This window comes from Trichosurus vulpecula, chromosome 2 (genome assembly GCF_011100635.1).
Source record: "Trichosurus vulpecula isolate mTriVul1 chromosome 2, mTriVul1.pri, whole genome shotgun sequence".
Taxonomy (NCBI): domain Eukaryota; kingdom Metazoa; phylum Chordata; class Mammalia; order Diprotodontia; family Phalangeridae; genus Trichosurus; species Trichosurus vulpecula.
In genome coordinates, this window is record NC_050574.1 from 161,782,810 (window position 1) to 161,803,537 (window position 20,728).

At 37.2% G+C, this 20,728-nt stretch overlaps 1 protein-coding gene across 1 annotated transcript; it reads left to right on the plus strand.

Moving 5' to 3' along the window:
* Positions 1 to 19,573: 19,573 nt before the first annotated feature.
* Positions 19,574 to 20,516, plus strand: LOC118836811 (olfactory receptor 151-like). The gene is given in 2 exon segments (XM_036743971.1): positions 19,574 to 19,599; positions 19,601 to 20,516. Coding segments are annotated over 2 exon segments (942 nt in total).
* The last annotated feature ends 212 nt before the right edge of the window (positions 20,517 to 20,728 follow it).

The window sequence follows — 20,728 nt, forward strand, 5'->3', positions numbered from 1 at the left end:
GATCTTGGTGTCAAACAGACATGGGTATAAATTCTAGCTCCCTCCTCTTTCATTGCGCCCCCCCATTTGTAAAACTGTTTTACTTTGGGTAACTTTCTCATTTTCTGGGTCTTTTCTTCCTTATCTCTAAAATTAAGCTCATTGAGAACCAGAAAAGGGTTCCCTACGTCACAGTACAGTTGTCAAGATTAAATAACATGATGGTATAATATAGGATACAACATAAATGTAAACTATTATTACTACCACTTGTTGTTTTTATGGCATAATGAATTTTGATTCAAAGCATGCAAATAAACATTATTCCTACCCTTAAGACCTGAAAGAAAGCAGAATGTGCCTAATTTAAAAAGACGGTAGATATAAGATATGGAACATTTTTTAATCTAATGCCTTTTCTTTCTAATCTTTATTGGTTGAAGCTCCTTTTGACTTTTTCTGTGGAGACCATTCAGTGTACTGGCTGTTTGTAGATTTTATGATTTAGAGGACTCTTTGTCTTACTAAATGATATTTATGCTCATACTTAATATATTTATTTTGTAAGAATTATATAACTAACATTTATTTAGTGTTTAAAAGTTTGCAATGTATTTTGCATATATTTTTATCATTTGAAAACTCTAATAATCCTGTGTGGTTAAATAATAATTTTAGATATGTTTATGCCCATTTTACAGCTGAGAAAACTGAGTTTCAGAGGTATTAAAATATATGATTCATCCCATGGTTACAAGGTGAATAAGTGTCAGAGGTAGTATTCAAACATGAGCTTTTTGAACTCCAAGTTCAGCAATTTACCCACTATGCCATGCTGCCCCCTACCTACTTAGATATGAAGAAGTGGTAGGGGCTAAAAGGTAGAAGAATATGTCCCTGAGCCAGGATGTTTGTGTCCATAGGTGCAAGAATTTAGATGTTAAAGGGGAACAGTTTGTATAGGGTTTAACCACAGATCGGTCAACGGGCTTAAGAAGATGAGAGGACTGATGTCAGAAAGGAAGATAACACCATACCTCTCCAAGAACTATTATGGGCTGGCAGGCAATTGCTTTTGGAAAATGAAAATTTTAGGAAAGTGATAAATAAGCATAAATGGTGCATGCACCACTCACAGGGGCACTTGTTATTTTGGATTTAAAGGTTGGTGCCTGAACTACTTGGAGTACCATATCTGCAAAGGCCACTAGATGGCCCTCCAAGCTTGAATTATTTCAGTTCACATCCACTGTGTAGGAGTGAGTCGCTCCTAGGTGCCCATCTTCAACAATCACCAGGACGTTCTGAGACATAGGCCTTGCTTGCCTCAACCCAGGTTTCAAGCTAGCATAAGGGAAATTAAAATTCCTTGAAAATTTATTATTTGTTTGGCTCATTTTTGCTTCCATTTCTCTCAAATTCAAATCTCTTTCCCAACTTCATATGAACCAAAGTGTCATTCACTATATCATGGTCCATTTTTGATAGTAAGAAGGGCTTCACAGTCAGGCAATGATGATAGTAAGAATCCCTTTTATTTGAAATTTTATTTGGCTCATTCTTTTGAAAGGGCAAGTTTCAAAGGGAAAACAATGTGATTTAACTAGAGCAGTCCTGAATAACCTGTGGCCAAAAGATTTTGGGCAGCCGGTGATAAATGTAGAGGAAAACATTCTGCACAACATGCAGATTGTGCAGGCCTGAACCAGAGACACTAAATACCAGGAGGTTGAAATAGCAAGGGGATAGTACTGGGGGAGTCCTATAATCTCCTCGAATTGGGGGCAATGACCAACATTTAACAAATTAAGGTAGTTCAATAAACTCTCATACTGGAGCCAAGAATAATACCTTCAAAGTGAGACTGGAGTAAAGCAGGGAAAGTGTACAATCAGGGATAATGCTATCAAGTATGATGAGTTTTAGGTGATGGCAGAAAGAGGAAACTTAAGATAGCCTAGGTTTTGGACCTGTGCCTCAAGTCAGCTCAAACAGTTTGCTTAACATATGATAATAGCCACTAGTTCAATTCAGAGGCTATGATAGCTCTGCGTATAATGACAGCTTTGGGAGCTCAGGTTTTTTTTAGTATTTTATTTTTTCCCAGTTATATGTGAAACAATTTTTAACATTCATTTTTAAAATTTTGAGTTCCAAATTCTTTCCCTTCCTCTGTCCCCAACCCCCTCTCCTGATTGAGAAGACAAGCAATTCAATAAAAATTATACATGTATAGTCATGTAAAATATGTCCATGATAGTCATGTTATGAAACAAAACATAGACCAAAAAAACCTCAGGAAAAATAAAGTAAAGAAAAAGCTCCAATCAGTATTCAGATACCATCAGTTCTTTTTCTGGGGATGGATAGCATTTTTCATCAAAAATCCTTCAGAGCTGTCTTAGATTGTTGTATTGCTGAGAATAGCTGTCATTCATAGCTAATCAGCTTACAATATTACTGTTACTTTGTACACAGTGCATTTCATTTTGTATCAGCCCATGCAAGTCTTTGCTGGTTTTTCTGAAAGCATCCTGCATGTCATTTTTTATGGTATGATAGTATTCCATCACGATCACAAACTGCAACTTGTTCAGCCATTCTACAATTGATGGGCATCCCCTCAATTTCTAATTCTTCTTCCCCACCCCGAGCAGAGCTGCCATAATTTTTTTTTTTGTATGTATAGGTCCTTTTCCTTTTTGCTCTTTTTTAACCTCTTTTGGGATGTAGACCTAGTAGTAGTTTTGCTAGATCCAAGAGTGTGCATGGTTTTATAGCCCTTTATTCATAACTCCAAATTGCTCTACAGAATAGTTGAATCAGTTTACAACTTCACCAACCGTGCATGATAGTCTCATTTTTCCCACATCCCCTCCAACATTTGTCATCCTTTGCTGTCCTATTAGCCAATCTAATAAATATGAGGTAGTAGCTCAGAATTGTTTTAATTTGCATTTCTCCAATCAATAGTGAGTTAAAATATTTTTTTCATATGACTATAGATAGCTTTGATTACTTCATCTGAAAACTGATCATATCTTTTGATCATTTATCAATTGGGGAATGGCTCCTAGTTTTATAAATTTGACTCAGTTCTTTATATGTTTGAGAAATGGGGCCTTTATCAGAGAAACTTGCTTCAACTTCTTTTTCACATTTAGTATTACTAACTGTATTTCCCTCCATCCTATTTCCCCAATTTATTCTATTCTCTCTCTCACCCTGTCTTTCCTCAAAAGCGTTTTGCTTCTGTCTACCCCACTCACCCAATCTTCTCTCCCTTCTATTACCACCACCCCCCTTCCCTTCCTTTCTATTCTTCCCTTCCTACTTTCCTGTAGGGTAAGATAGATTTCTATACCCAATTACTTGTGTGTGTTATTCCCTTTTTGAGCCAAATCTGATGAGAATAAGGTTCACTTAACCAGAGCTAAGGGAGTTTTTCTCCTGTGATGGTATATGTCAGGTCAGTCTGTATGTGCCCCTTGAGGGAATAAATTTTGACATCATTATAACTGTGTTTCTCCTTTTCCTTTCATAGCAAATATCTATAATCAGGGCAGGTGAGCAGTAGAAGATTTGTAAATATAATACTAAATCTATTAATTAATAAATTGATACCAAAACATCTTGAAGTTACTATAATAAGATGCAAGTAGGAAAAACCTAATAATTTTAATCTGTATTTATGGTTAACTTATAATACAGAAATGATCATTTCCAAAGGGGGAACTAGACAAAGTGATAAGACGAAGGTGTAATGTAAAAGTTTTCTAATGAAACAGAATAGTGAATTTTGAGGAAGCAACAGGATTAGACTGTTTTCTCTAAGAATTATATACATAATTATATGATTGACTTTCAAATGTATCTAGTATGTAAGTTCAGGCTTTGATTGTGTTTTTAATAATAAGTTATCAAAATTGGATTAGGGATTTCACATATAAAATTGTAGTTTCCAGAGGGAAAAATTTAAATGATCAATAATAGTCATATGAAAAAATACTCTCTGTCACTAAGATTAGAGAAATGTAAGTTAAGACACCTCTGAAGTACAACCTCATACTCATCAGACTGGCTAAAATGACAAAAAAAGGAAAATGACTAATGATGGAGGGGATGTAGGAAAACCATTATACTAATGCCCCTATTGATAGAACTATTTGTTCATATCTTTTGAATGCATCTGTTGGAGAATAACTTTTCACCATTCATACCTACATATACATGTATCTCTGCTTATATCTATCTATCTATCTATCTATCTATCTATCTATCTATCTATATGTGTGTGTATGTGTTTTATAAAGAAATTTGCTACAAAGGTTTTTTTTTTTTCCATTTTACTGCTTCCCTTCTTACCTTAGGTGAATTAATTTGGTCTTTGTAGAAACTTTTCAGCTTCATACAATTAAAATTACCTATTTTATCTTTCCTAATTGTCTATATACCTTTTTTGGGGGGTAAGAATACATCTATTATCGATATATGTGTGTAACAACAATGTTACTTGCAGCTACTGTGGAGGTGTAAGGCCAATAACACCAGCACACAGGAGGGCTGCTTGCATAGGTTCTTTGATCTGCTTTTCTAAAGGAAAGCAACTTTAAGGGGTTAACAATCTTACTTTAATTAAACATACATATATCATTCATTTAGTTTGAGGGTGGGGGGGATGGAAGTCAGTACCTGTAGTATTGGTGTGATCAAAGATCTTCCGCACCCATTCAATAGGCCTCAGGTGGGCTAGGTGGGAAAGCTTGATTATATCTTTGTTTCTAAGTAGGCCTAAAGCTTCTACTTACTGGGTACTAAGCCTATTTTGTCATGAAGCCCTCGGGGACCTAAGGGGAGTTGCTTAGACCAGAGCCAATGGTATGTGCACTGAGTTCTGGTCAATCATGAATTTAGCCAATCAGACACCTGAGTTCTAGCCAATCAGCTGCCGAGCAGGACTGTATATAAGAAAAGCCCAGAGTGTGAGAGAATCAGAATTGAAGAGGGACAGAGCTCAGAGAAGCAGAACTGAAAGAAGCAGAACTGAAAGAAGCAGAACTGAGAGCAGCAGAACTGAGAAGAAGACATTGAGGCAGCAGACATCGAAAGGGCACTAAAAAACAGAGATAGAGAGAGCCAGCATCGACAGAGCTGCAGAACAGAGTGCTGAGCAGAGAGTTAGGATTCATGAGTGATTGTTTACAGGAAGGTCTTAGCAGGGGGGAAGGTTACAGGATGACTTGGTTCCTTGCTATAATACTGTGTTATAATTTCCTTGTTGCTGGATTGAGGTGTGCTTCCTGGCTTTGGAATATAATTACTGCTATATTGAATTGGGGTTATTGGTCTTGGGATTTTATCCTCTGGAGTTTAAATAAATGTTATACTTCCTCTGCCTTCTACCTAGAGAATATTTCATACTTTGCTATTCCAAACCATTCAGGCATGTTCATGGTCATCCTCAAGGTCATGAATCTTGTCTTACTGATACAGCACCCTGAACTTCAGAGCAGATAGGAACAGAAATTACAAACAGAGAAAATAACACAAATCAACAGACAGGCTTCTAACTGTCTGACCATAGCAATACTTACATAGTTACTAGAGAGAGAAACACCAACATCTGGATTTTGAAAGCTGGGGGGCTCCTTAAGGGCTACCCAGAGTCTTGTCTGGCCATATCACAAGAACCCTCTTCCAATGAGTGAGCCCCAAAGCAAAATACTAACCTCAGAGTATATATACTGTTTTCAATCAAGGACTCTTGATTCAATCAGATATTCTTGATTCAAACAAAGGCAAAACTCAATCAAAGGCACTTGATTGCCTTAGTGCTTCTCAGCACTCCAAAAGAAAAAGAGAAAAAAATCCCACTTTGCTTGCATTAAACTGTGAAAGGTATGTAATTGGTTTCTCTTCTAGTTTTCTCTTACGGTATGATCTTTTATATTAATGTTGTATATCCATTTAGAATGTACTATGGAATATTGTATAAAGTGTTTGTATAAACCCAATTTATGCTAGACTGCTTTCTAGTTTTTTTTCCTTTTGGGTTTGATAAAATAGGGATTTATTTCCTAAGGAATTTATATTTTCTGCTTTATCAAACACTCAGCTATTGAGTTGTATTTTTTCTGCTTCTCGCTGGTCTGGTCTATTCCATTGATCTATCTTCTATTTTTTAACCAAAACCAGATGATTTTGATGACACCCACATTATAATACAGTTTGAGGTCTGGAATTGTTATTCTCCCTTACTCCTTGCCTCTTTTCAACATTTATCTTGACATTCTTAATCTTTTGTTTTTCCAAATAAATTTTATTATTATTTTATCAAGTTCTATAAAGTATTCCCTTGGTAATTTGATTGTACATAGTTAAATGTGTGAATTAAATTTGGTATTATTGTCATATAGCCCAAGAGCATATTATAATTGAAACTATACAGGTCTTTTTTGTGCTTTGCTAAATTGGTCTCCAGGTATTTTATGCTTTTGGCAGTTATTTGGAATGAGATTTTCCTTTCTACTATTGCCTCTTGGATTTTGTTCTCATTATATAGAAATATTGTTGATTTCACAGGATTTTATATGTAGCCTATAATTTTGCTGAAGCTATTGTCTTAATTAGTATCATTTCTGATTCCCTAAGATTTTCCGAGGATAGAATCACATTATCACCAAACGGAGAATTTTATCCCCTCTCTACTTCTCTTTATGCCGTTCTTTCTTTTATGTTTTTGCTATTGCTAGCATTTCCAGAGATATGAAAAAATAATATTGGAGAGAATGGGTGTCCTTACTTCATTCCTGTATTTATTGGAAAAGGTTCTAGTCTATATAATGATTTCCTTTGGTTTTAGAAGGACATTTAAAAATGATATTAAAAAATGTCCTTCTTTGTACTTTGTAGAATTTTAGCATAAAAATAGTGCTGTAATTTGTCAAAGGCCTTTTTTCTGAATCTACTGAGATGATCCTCTCATTTTGGATATTTTTGTTTCTAATACGAGTAATTATATTGATTATTTTTATGAAGTCGAATTGTCCTTGAATTCCTGGTTATATTGAATTATTTCCTGATAAATCATTACGGAGTGTTTGATAGGATTTTATTCATAAACTTTTTAATCAATGTTCATCAATGATATTGATCTCTATTTCTGTGTTGTCCTGCACTGGTTTATGAATTAGAATTGTATTTTTTTCTCACAAAACAATTCTGGTAGGTGCTTTCTTTCTCAATTTTTAAGAATAACATGAAATATTGCTACTAATTGTTCTTTAAAGTTTGATAGAATTCTCTTGTGAATCCATTAGGATTAGGAATTTTTTTTCTTCCCTTTGGTAGTTCCTTTACAGGTACATCTATTCCATTTTCTGTAATTAGGTTAAGATCTCTTTTTGTTTCTCTGATAGTTCCTTTTTCATTAAAATTTTCTTTCACATAGTTACTAATTATTTCTATGATTTTTTCTTTGAACCACTATTATTTAGGATTTCTATTTAGGATTGCTGCCTGACAACTCCAGGAGAAATGCCAGGAACAGAACAGAGATTTGTACACAACATCACTGATCTATGACTGATACTGTCAGTCATGAAGGCTTGTGGAAGATCATGGCAAAATTTGGTTGCTTATAGAAGTTCATCAATATTGTATACCAGTTTCATGATGGCATGCTTGCACAAGTTCTGGATAATGGGTGAGGCTCCCATGCTTTCCCAGTCACCAATGGAGTGAAGCAGGGTTATATACTTGCTCCTATGCTTTTTAGCATGTTTTCACCAATGTTGTCGGATGCCTTCTTTAAGGATGAAAATGGCATCAAGGTCAACTACTGTACTGGCAAATTATTTAACTTGAAAGGGCTACAAGCCAAGACTAAAGTGGAGGGAGAGTTGGTGTGTGACTTTTTGTTCACAGATAATTGTGCACTCAGTGCTTCCTATGAAGCTGACACATAACAGGGTATGGATTAATTCTCAGCTGCATGTGCTAATTTGGGCCTGATGTTTAACACCCACCAGCTAGCACCACACCATCCATATTTGGAACCATGGGTTACAGCAAATGGAGGAATTTTGAATGCTGTTGAAAAGTTCCCTTACCGTGACACTATACATTCTAGAAATGTACACATAGGTGATTAGGTTGATGCACACATTGTCAGAGGTAGCTTGATGTTTGGGAGGCTCTAAAAGAAAGTGTGGGAGAGAAGAGGTTTTAGTTTGCCTACCAAATTGAAAGTCTACAGGTCATTGTGCTGACCTCATTGTCGTATTTCTGAGAAACTTGGACACTCTACCAGCCCCCTGACAGAAAATTGAACTACTACCATTTGAATTTTCTCAGAAAGATTCTGAAGATCACCTGGCAAGTGAGGTAGTAGAAAATGAAGCCCTTTGTGGAGCCAAACTGCCAAGCATTCAAACTCTACTGCAGAAAGCACAACTCAAATAAGCTGGCCACATTGTTCAAATAAATACCAAAGGTACCTGTGCCTAAAAACTAATTTACAGAGAATTCACACAACAAAGCAAATGCTTACATGGAGGTCAGAAGAGGTAATACAAGGACATTCTCAAGCTCTCTGAAGAAATTGGGTATTGATTGTGAGACATGGAAGACACTGACATAAGACCATCCAACATAGCATGCCAAGATCAAAGAAGGTGCTGTGCCCTATGAGTAAAAGCAGAAATGCAGCAGCTCAATGAAATGTGAGATGTACAAACTTAGACATGTCCAACCCAAGTGTTCATATGGACTATTTGTGCCTAAACTGTGGGAGAGCTTTCCAAGATCATATTGGTGTGATCAGCCATAGCTGGACACACTGTACACTGATCCTGAAATTGTAACGTAATTTTGATCCTCTTTTAGTATGAAGGGCAACAACTATGACGATTTAGGATTTTATTGCTAAGTGTCCGTTTGGGTCCAGATCTTTTTTTTTTTGTGGTTTTTAAGCTGATTACTATTTTTATTGTTATGGTCTCTAAAAGATGTATTTACAATTTCTGTGATTTTAGATTTTTTTTTAACAATACCTCTGTGCCCTAATAAATGGTCAATTTTTCTAAAAGTTCCATGTGGTACTCAGAAACACACCCACACACATATTTTGTTCAGTCATGTCTGGCTCTTTGTGACCCTGTTTAGGTTTTTCCTGGCAAAGATATTGAAGTGGCTTGCCATTTCCTTCTCCAGCTAATTTTACCAATGAGGAAACTGAGGCAAACAGGGTTAAGTGACTTGCTCAGTGTCATACAGCTAGTAAGTGTCTGAGGCCAGATTTGAACTCTCAAAGATGATCTTTCTGACTCTAGATCCAATGTTCAATCCACTGTACCATGGAGCTGCTGCTGCTGGTGGTATTTGTATATTCATTAGCAGTCCCGTTTGGATGTCATAGTCTTTTAGTTTGAGTTTCTCAAGCAATTAAGCAATTCTAGTTCTATATTTTCTTTTTTCTTATTTTTCAGTTAGACTTATCCAAAATCTGAGAGATGGACATTGAAATCTTTGGTCACTATTGTGTTACTGTCTATATCTTTCTGTAGCTTAGTTAATGTTTTCTTGAAGAATTTAGATGCTAGGTCATTTGGATCAATTAAGTTGACAATTAATATTAGTTTGTTATCCATGTTTCTTTTCAGCACAATATAATTTCTTTTGTTTATCCCTTTAGTTTTTGAGTGTTTGTTTTTTATTTGTTTGATAGCATATTTGTAACTCCTGCTTTTTGGATTCACTTGATATGCAGTAAATTTTTTCCAGTCTCTCATTTTTATTCTGGATATATCTTTGTTTTTATTTTTTCTTGTGAGCTGCAGGTTCCAATTTTTCTTATCTGATCCATCACTTTTTTCATTTTATTGGTTTTTTTATTCTCATTTAACATTATGAGAGTTAAGTTTCTCTTTTCCTTCATTTGCTTCTAATATTTTTTTTGAAATTTGAATTTCCCCCTCTTTCTCTATAAACCCAGAACTATATCTCTTCAGTTATTTTCAGCTTAATCTATTTTGACAACCCTCTTCCTATTATTTCTCTTCCTCTCGCCTTCAAGGCATCCTTTCCTGTTCGTTACTCTTATTCTTAGTTTTGGACTTTGGCTGAAATTGCTAGTTTTTTTTCTTGCTATTTTTTATTTATTTCTTCCCCCATTTCTCCCTCTAAGTTAAGTGCTCATGTTGGATTGCCCCCCCCCCCCATTTTCCTCCCTTTCAACGCGGTTTAAGTTTTTTATTTTCATTTTTGCATCTTTTTCTAAAAATATTTCTTTTCCTTATTCTCTGCCTTATTTATCTTCCCTTTCTATTTTAGACTTTAAAAAAATTTTTAGTCCTTTTTTATTCTCTGTATTCATCATAGAAGTAAAACTTTTGAGTATATATTTTGGGTTTTCTCTCTAAACAACTTCTGTTATTGCCCTGTGGAGCTTGCCACGTTGACCCATTGTTTTTTCTGTCATGCTTCACTCTTAGAAAAACCAATTTCTTCAAGTGGTTGATAGAATATTTCCCAATGGTAGGAATCTTCCCATGTGCCTGATATTTCAGATTATTAATGAACTTTGCACTCTTCTTGGTCATTTCCTCCCCACCTCCCCATTTGCTTGGAAATCTTTTTCCTGATTCTATTTCCTCCTACCCTTCTGGGTATCAGTTGCCACCCAGGAGCTTTGAATTCCCTTCTGAGGTAAGACAAACTGTATCTCTAAATACCAAATCCTTGTAGATAATACCCATTATAAGGTCTGGTCTCCCTTTATTGAATATTTTTTTCTTCTCCCATAGGAGCATTCATTAGTGATTCTATCTCCTATCACTGAAGCCAAATTTCCCCCTTTTCAATCCCTCCCTTTATTTCCTCACCCATTCTCATTTGGGCTCTCTTCTTCCTGAGGAAATGCAGGATTAGTTTTCCCTTCACTGTTAGCCTTTGACTTTTAGGGCACATCAAACACCCTCTCTTTCATCTTCCTCTTCTCTTTTTACTCTCCTTCCCATTTTGTAATTCAGTCTCATACAGAAAAAATGGACTCCCTTGGAGGTGGGAGTGTGGTCAGGGTTAGACCATGATGTTTTGGGTCTGTTTCTCTGCTGATACTTCTATCTAACTTCTGTTTCCACCCTTATCTCCTCATGTATATTTATTTTTCCTTTTTTATTAATTTATCTTAAACTTATATACTAAAAATTTAATACACAATAAGAAAAGAAAAAGAAACATATTGTAAACTTAAATACTAAAGCTTAAATACAAAATAAGAAAAGAAAAAAAGCATTACCATGTGCACAGGAGAACATAAGAGAGGATTCAAGCTATATAGCAATAAACTTCCACTTCAAGAAAGCCTATATAATAAATACTATACATTTTGTTCAGAGCTGTCCATCTTTGCTTCCTTGTAAGTTTTCTTTTGTACATTGCTGGGCACTTTTTAGTTTGTTTTTTTCCCCCTCTTCCTCCCCTCTCCCCCAAGAAGGTTACACACACACACACATAAACATACACACATACTAATTTTTGAGGACACGTTTTCTTCTCTAAGATTCTGGATCTCCTTTTCCGTTGGTTGACTTTCTTTTCATAATCTTCTTGTTTTTCTTGAATTGTTCTTTTTTTTTTAAATTTTCCTCCACCTCTCTCATTTGATTTATGAAGTCTTTCTAAAGTTTTTTTATGAATTCTTTTTGAGTAGGTGACCAGTTGTTACTATTTGGGATAGGAGAGACTTTTTTTTGCTTCAGTATCCTCCTCTGAAGATGAACCCCAGTCTTTTCAATTCTACAATAACTTTCTATAATTGGGTTCTTTCTCCTTTGCCTGCTTATTATTATTTTTTATTCATAACAGCTTATTATTATAAACACCTCTAGTCCTAGGGTATGGGAGATGGTGCCTCTGGCCTCAGGTCCTTCTTCAGTTGTCCCCTCTAGCCTAGAACCAAAACCAGGAACTCCACCTTCCTGTAAGTGCCCGTAGTCAGCAGAGTCCCTACCCCACTGCTTCTGAATCTACCAGGTGTGTGCCATTCCTTCTCACCCAGGTCCACACTTTGGCAGCACAGCTGGGCCTGGCATCTCTTATCAGTAGAGGTTCCCTCAGTCTTCCTGGGCTCAGACAACAGATTCTCCACACTGTCTGGGAGGTAAAAATTCCTGTGGCTGGGGCTGAAGCTACCTCTCAATCCAGCTAGCCCCAGGGCTTGCTACTTGCTTTGTCAGTGGGATTAGCCTGGAGGTGTTTACACTTGGTCCTAGGTCCTGGAATTTTTCTTCAGATCTTCTCCAGTTATCCCATGATTATCACTGTTCTGCCCCAACTCATTTATTTTTAATACATTCACCCAGAGGCACTATTTTGTCTTGTTTGTGGGGGAAATCTGGAGAGCTTGGAATTTTCTGACCTACTCCACCATCTCCCAAGAATCCTCTCCTCCTCATGTATATTTAGAAAAAAAAATCTCTTAATCACCTCTTTTTTGTTCTTTTCCTTGGTTGTTTTTATTTGTTTACTTTTTGTGTATTTTTGTTATCTGGAGTTTGATGTATTTAATTCATGGCCCTGATACTTAGTCCTTCCATATATTTTGTATTATTCATGGAACCAAAACTTTTGACATACCTATTTTGGATTTGAGAAGCAAATAATTTTTTCAGGTCTGGCTTCCTTCCCAGGAATGCTTCAAAACCTTGTTTTTCTGTTTAATTTTTTTGTATTTATAGTTAGGCTCAGATTTGTAAGATAAGTCATGTTGGTTGTAGTGTTGAGATGTTTTTTATTAAGGAAGTTGAAATCAGACTCTGATCTGGAAAAATTCCTTGCTATAATTTAGTATTTGAGCCAGTAATTATAGATATTATTTGTCTCTGGACCTTTTCAGTTTTTTAGAGAAGTTAGAGTTTTAGTCACTTCCTTTGATGTATCTCTCATACATTATATTAATGTTACAACATCTCAGTATTACTATTCAGAGCCAACGCCTCTGAAGCTTCTACTGCCAGCATATCCCAGAAAACTCTATCTTTATCATCATAGTCTTTCTCTACTGGTCACTGCTCTAAATGTCAAAGAAGGAAGTTTTTCTTTATCCTCTTAATAATTAACATTCTGGAGGTGAGTACTATCTCTTTCCTAGGTGGGATGACTCCCAGGATTTGGACAACTGATCAGAATGGGGCCACAGAAAAGAATTCCAGTTCCTAGGCTTGCAGTCTGAACCAAGTCCCCAGATGTGTGTGGCTCTCAAGCAGAAGCATAGGGATATGTGGGACATACATAAGTGAAACATTTAGCACAGAGTGGGACACTCTCACAGAGGCACAGGAGTGCATGCTCCTCAGTCCCACACAAAGTCACATGCCATAGACTTATGCAAATGCATGAACACACATTCCCTCTTCTCTCTAGATTTGAAAGGACAATCTGAGCATCCATGGAGAATTCCAGTCCCAGAGAATTAGATAGCTTCATCCCCATCCTACAGTTTTTCCCACCTGGGTTCTCAAAGCTTTGGAATGAATATGTTCCTGGAGAGGAGTTCCAGCTCACCCATCCCTTCCTTTGCCCCTAGGGGATCCACCATTGAAGTCACTGAGCAGGTCCTAGTTCAAGTGACTAGACTTGTCCAGAGTCAGGCACTGTTTCAGAGTACTCTCACCAAAGGACAGAGTATTCATCTTTACATTTGAAGTGCATTGGTTTCTCTCTGCCTGGATACCTAAGTGCCAAATTACTTGTAGCAACCCTGACACATTGAGAATAAGGGTATCCCTCTTTTCTTCCACACCTTTTCTTTTTTTCATGCTCCATGGACCATGCACTTTTCAGAGGAGAAATTGTATATATCTAGAAATCATTCTGGCCTTATTATGTAATTTCAGAGATATTTATTTCTACCTAATCTTTAAATGACAAAGGCTTTTTAACACTTCAGCTTTCATTTCTTTACTTCTGACTTTAAAGGGTTTATAAGCTAGAAGCAAAGCATGAGCATTTATTAAGCATTCAATACATTCAATATGTGCCAGGTGGTTCAGTGGATAGAGCCTCAGCCTGGAGTCAGGAAGACATGAGTTCAAATCTGGCCTCAGACACTTACCAGCTGTGTGACCCTGGGCAAATACTTAACACTATTGGCCTGAATTTCCTTATCGGTAAAATGAACTGGAGAAGGAAAAGGCAAACCACTCCAGTACTGTTGTCAAGTAAATCTCTAACGGGATCATGAAAAGTTGGACATGACTGAATGACAACAACAACATGTGCCAGGAACTATGCTAAGTACTTGAAATATAAAAAACGAGAGAGACAACAAGCACATCATTAGGTAAAAAAAAGACATACACAGGAAAATTGTAGGGAATCCCAGTGGGATTGTACTAACATTAAAGGACCATGAAATACTTCTTGCAGAAAGGGGGATTTGAGCTGAGACTTGAAGGAAGCCAGGAAAGACTGGAGGTAGAGGTGAGAAGAGAAAGAATTCCAGGCATGGGGGACAATCAGTGTAAAAGACACCATGACATTAGGGTGGGAAAGACTGTATTCCTCCAGAATGTTGTGGTCTGAAAGTGTGTTATAGAAAGCACCAAGCAAGGATGGCTGGGAATGACACATTTTACTTATTGACGTCTTTTTATTTTTTCCTTTTATTTCATTTTCTAGTTCTTCCCCTCTTTCCTGCCTTTTCTCTCTCCCAGTTAAGAGGTTAATTCACAACCTTTACTTCTCTCTTGCTTCAGCTTCTTCTATTTACTGGTTTTCTTTTTCTGTGTTATTTTCTAAGAAGGCTCTCTTTACCTTGTTCCTTTCAGTTATTAATCTCTCCTTTCAGTCTATTTTAAACATTTATTCTAAGATCCATGATGTGTGTACTTACCTACTCCTTCTTTAGCTTTCCTGTGTTCCTCAGGGAAATAAAACTTCCAATGTACTAAGATTTAGTTCTCTCTCCTGTTCAATTTCTATCTATTGCCTTGTAGATCTTTGCCTTAATGAGGGAGGCAGTGAGGACAGAAAACTTGCTCCATGTTAGAAATTTCACTGTTTCAAATCATATAGCCCAATTTTATTCCTTTCATTCCACTATCATTTTCTTTCCCATTTGACATGCATTTTCCCACCTGGGTCCATGCTCTCCCATAATTTTAGATGCTAGCTGCTCCTAGGCGCTCTGAATTCTATTCTTAGCCTGGATATTATCCATAATAGTACAGCACTCTTTCACTTTAAGCAGTCTCTCTGTGCTCAAACTCCTTGCAGTTTGGACCTATTATAAGCTTTGTATCTTCCATTATTGAATATTTTCTCTGATCATGGGAATGATCTTTTGTGACCTGTTGCCCTCATTGCATTGAGATCTCCGCCTACCATGTCCCTTGTTTCAATTCCTCCCTTTGTCACCTCTGCCATTTTCCTGTAGCACCTCTTCTTACTGAGCAACTATTAGAATTATCTTCTTTTCCACATTTACCCATAAACTTAGTTAAGGTACATCACAGATTACTCTCTATACTCCATCCACCTTTATTCTTTTATGTAATTATATTCTGTAATTTAGTATCATACAATACAGTGATTCACCTATAGGGAAATTTAGGGGGTTTAGTTCATGTATATGAAATATTATTTAGGAGGTCTTCTTATTAGGGAGAAAAACAAGGTGGTGGTAGCCAAAATACTATTTGGGGGACACAACTGTATCAACTTTTGAAAAATGGTTTTGTAAGTATTTTTCCATGAGTATGTTCTATATGCTCACAGCTTCCCTTAAAGGGAGACTGTCAAGGTGGTCTCAAGACTTGCAGGACTAGTCTTACAACAGAAAGTCTTCTCATAAATGGGACAGGTGAGCAAAAACCAGTTGTTGGATCTACTTGTTAATAAAAAACAGAAAGCATGGGGACCGGATATACCAAGATCATTCTGAAGTGTTTGGAACACCTTTACCATCGTACTCAGAGCCATAATACTTGGGGGATATCATCTCAAAGGAGTTGGCTATGATTCTAATCATTAAGAGACCTCAATGATATTTATCTGGGAGACAAAGACTCCATGAGTAATTGTTTGCTACCAGGGGAGCCCAAACTTTGGGACATAGAACTCTTGTGGAATCTTCTGTTGTCTTCATTTTCCTGGGTCCCAAAGAACAAATAAAAACTCCCCTCACTGAAGGCTTGGTATTTCAGAGTCAGCGGAGTTTCCATCATTGGTTCTGGCTGAGAACTCCAGTGGTAATGAGGATGCCCTTCCTTTATTTCCCTTTCCCTCCAACTTGGGTTCTGAAGTAATCCCATAAATAACCTTACCCTTTAATGAGGATTGGCAAGGTACTTCAGTTATAATTTGCCAGGGGAAATGACAATGGCTATTTTCCTCTTATAAGAGAATGAACGAAAAATCAAGGAATACCAAATGACTTCTCCATTTCTGACAAAGCTCAGGTCAGTATACAAATTCCACCTGATTTTCATAAAATGTTTGAAGTGAAATGCAATTTTTAAGAAAATGACATTCATCTTCAGGAGAGCTGTCCCAAACCTACAGATATATGGCCTTACTTTAACAGGGAGTGTGATGCAATGGATAAAGAGCTGGTCCCAGAGTGAAATCCTGCCTCTTACATATACTGGCTACAGGAGCCTCAGTAAGTCTCATAATTTCAAGTTAATCTAGACAAATCTCTAAGTCTACAAACTGAGGAGATGTTGCTGAACAGCATTGGTAATAGGTGCTTCTTCATCTTGGAGTTCCTGATACCAATTAAATCACTGTTACACTCCCAATTCCCTGTTTCTTATTTCAATAGTAAATACTGTGAGTATTTAAACAATATGATGTTACCTCTTCTTCCTTTTATAAATTCTATGTATCATGTTGTTGATGATGTTCAGTTTTTTCAGTAGTGTCCAACTCTTCATGACCCTATTTTGGGGTTTTCTTGGCAGAGATCCTGGAATGGTTTGCCATTTCCTTCTCCAACTCAATTTACAGATGAGGAACTGAAGCAAACAGGATTAAGTGGCTTGCCAAGGGTCACACAGCTAGTAAGTGTCTGAGGATGAATTTGAACTCTTGAAGATGAGTCTTCTTGATCCCAAGCCCAGTGCTCCATACACTGTGCCACCTAGCTACCTATCTGTATCATAGGACTTGATTTTTCCCTTCTTACTTTAGTTTCTCCTGTGTGTTGTCTATACCTCTTCCTGGCCATTTGAGATTAGAGTAAGACACCTTCTCCAAACCTCAATTTTCTAATCTTTAAATGGGATCCTGGCTATGTCTAGAGCAACAAGATATAATTGAAAGAATATTAGACCTGGAGTTAGGTGTTGTCTTGATTTCAAAAAACTGCCTCTGACTATGAGAAAGTCACTTCATGTATTCTTATGATCAAAGGACATATGGATATAAAGTTTTATCATTCTATGTATATATATTCACACACACATATATACAGATGTACATATACATGCTTACATCATTATTATTGCTGTTATTAAGGTTATTCATTGTAAGTGTTCTTTGGATTACAAGCTGTTCTCTTATTTCTTCTTTGCCCATGTTGTTCTTGCCAGGGCTGCCACAGAAGACCTTGTGATATCCAAGAAGGTAATATGCAGTCTCCTTGCAACCACCTCTCTTTCTGGTGTAGGAGTTCTAGAGGGAAATGATTAGCATTATCTGAACAGAGGAATGCACTGCTCCACGCACTATTCATCTATGTTACTATGACATTGATGGTCTTTCTTCAAGCATGAAATCAGCTTTATCTTTGGTGATATCTTTGGTTTGTTCCTTTTTTAAAGGGATACAATGGAACATTCCACCAGAGATCCAGGATCTTCACATCCTGACACTCAATAAGCATTTTTTCCTTAGATATTCTAGTCCCTCTGAGGGACTACCACCCCAGGGGGTTCAACAGTCTGCCTGCAAGGGATCTCTCTCACTAAGTGTCAAACAGGTATAAGATCTAATAATTTTGAAAGGACAGTAGGCGATCCAAAATTAGTTATTAGTTCAAGTATACCTTTTTCACAAAAGAAACATATGTCATGAAAAATTCAGAATCAAATCTTTGTCACTTGTGTCATGGTTTTTGTTGCTCTGTATTTATTTTTAATTGTTTTTTTTCCTTATAAGGCTGTGTCTAATTTGTTAACATTAGCAGATGGATTATAGAGGAAAGGGAAAGTAAAGCTGAAATAGTACAAGAGATTTAAAGCTAGAAGGGGTTTCAGAGGCCATGCGTTCTGTCACTCTGAGTTACAGATTAGGAAAATGAGGCCTAAGAAGATTAAGTGACTTGTCCAGGGTCACACAGGTAATAAGAGATTGGGGGGGGATTTGAACTTTGACTTTCAAGCAAGTACCCTTTGCCCATTACCAAATTGTGTTTCCTTGTTGGAAGTCACCTATATACCTGGAAAATATCACCTATATCACAGAGAGCCAGTGACCTATATCTGTAGCCCTCACAGGACACATAAACTAAGACACTGAAAAGAGAAAGCCCAGACACAGAAAAAATTAGAAGGGATTAAGACGGTCAGTGGAAAGGGTACCACAGGATATAGCTACTTCCAAGCCACTTAAAACAAATACTCGGCACCGGAGAGCACTCCTTGGCTAAATTGGGTAAACTGGAGGCAAGTTGGCACAGGAGAAAATTTGGCATCTAGAGAACCTTCCTAATAGCTAATGATAGAACCCCAGCTTTGTGGTTCAATACCAGCTTAATCTGGTTAAACCATGGTTCAGGTATGGGAATACCAGAACGAGAACCCTACCAGGCCACACTTCCTCACTGCATCTTGATAAAGGCTAGAAAAAGTTACATTGTACTAACATAATGTGTGTGTGTGTGTGTGTGTGTGTGTGTGTGTGTATTCACTAGGTCTTCCAGTTCTTGAATGCACAACTTTAAAAGATCTGTGAATTCTTTAATGTGCAGACCTCTACACATTAAGATAATAATTCTTCCCCATCTTGATATTCGGTTTAGTGAATTGTAGCCTAAGCAATATAGCACCTAATGACAAACTTTCTGGTGATGAGATTTAGTTAATAACCATACAACTACATTACTCTAATCCTATGCAAACAAGTTCCAGCATGATAGAACTTGGGAGGCAGCATGAGTGTGAGGAAATAGGGATGGATCATGATCAGAGGACCTGGATTTCAATCACCCCTCTACCATTTAGTACTTTGTGACTTTGGGCAAGTCACCCCATCTGTCTGGGCATCTGTGTCCTCGTCTGTCAAAAGGCAGAATGAGGGATAGGGTAGACTACATGACCTTCTAGCTTTGAATCTCTGATGCTAGGAGCTCTGCCAGAATACACACTCTGCTGAAGTGGATTTTGAGAAGTCAGGGTAATGTAAAACCAAAGGTAAGACTTTAGTAATGACAAGTACTAATTGACAAGGATTCAATCCTTCTGAAGAAATGACATTTTCCCTTCTGTTCTGTTTGAGAATTTCCTGTTGCTATAAAATGAAAACATTTTATTTCTACCATGGCTTTTTTCTTCTTCCCCACAGTTGCCCTTCCCATGTCTGCCTAGGAATGGCCTCAGAAAATCAGTCCACAGTAAGAGTTTTACCTTGAAGGATTAACCAGTCAGCCAAACCTTCAGTTTCCCCTTTTCCTCTTGTTCCTGTGGGTGTATGTGGTCACTATGTTGGGGAACCTTGGCATGCTCCTCTTAATTGCTGTTAGCTCTCAGCTCAAATCCCCCATGTACTATTTTCTCAGCAACTTATCCTTCATAGATTTCTGTTACTCCTCTGTTGTTACCCCTAAACTTCTGGTGAATTTTATAGAGGAGCAAAACATCATCTCTTATGCTGGGTGCATGACACAACTGTTCTTCTTTTGCTTTTTTGCTATTGATGAGTGCTACATGCTGACAGCCATGGCTTCTGATCGTTATGTTGCAATCTGTAACCCACTGCGCTATAATGTTGTCATGTCCCCGAGGGTCTGTTCCCTACTAGCAACAGGAGTGTATGTGATAGGGATTGTTGGTGCCCTTGCACACACAAGTTGTATGGCTAGATTGTCTTTCTGTGGTCCTAATCTCATTAACCATTACCTCTGTGACATCCTTCCTCTGCTGAAGCTCTCCTGCTCTAGTACTTATATTAATGATCTTTTAGTGGTGTTTCTCCTTGGATTCAATGTGTTGGCAACCACTCTGGCCATCTTGATCTCTTATGCTTTTATCCTTTCTAGCATCTTCCACATCAACTCTGCTAAAGGCAGGTACAAAGCCTTTAGTACCTGTGGTTCCCATCTTGCTGCTGTGGCCATTTTCTATGGCTCCATTATGTTTATGTATTTTAAACCAGCATCCAGCAACGGCATGACACAAGAGAAGGTAGCATCTGTTTTTTATACCACAGTGATTCCTATGCTGAATCCCCTCATCTACAGTCTAAGGAACAAGGATGTGAAAGAGGCCCTGGGGAAAGTCATAGGGAGGAAGTTTTTTTGCACACAAAAATAATGTTTAGAGTGAAGGCTTTAGCAATACGTTACCTTTTTCTATTCTAAATGTTATAATTGAATCTCTTTTTCCATCTCAAAGAATGTCTAATCCATAGAAGCATATAGAATATAAGGAATCTTAGAGATTATCTGGCCCAACCACACCATTTTATAGATGAGAAGCAGGCCCAAAGAGTTAAAGTGACAACAATATCAGAGATCATGTTCTTT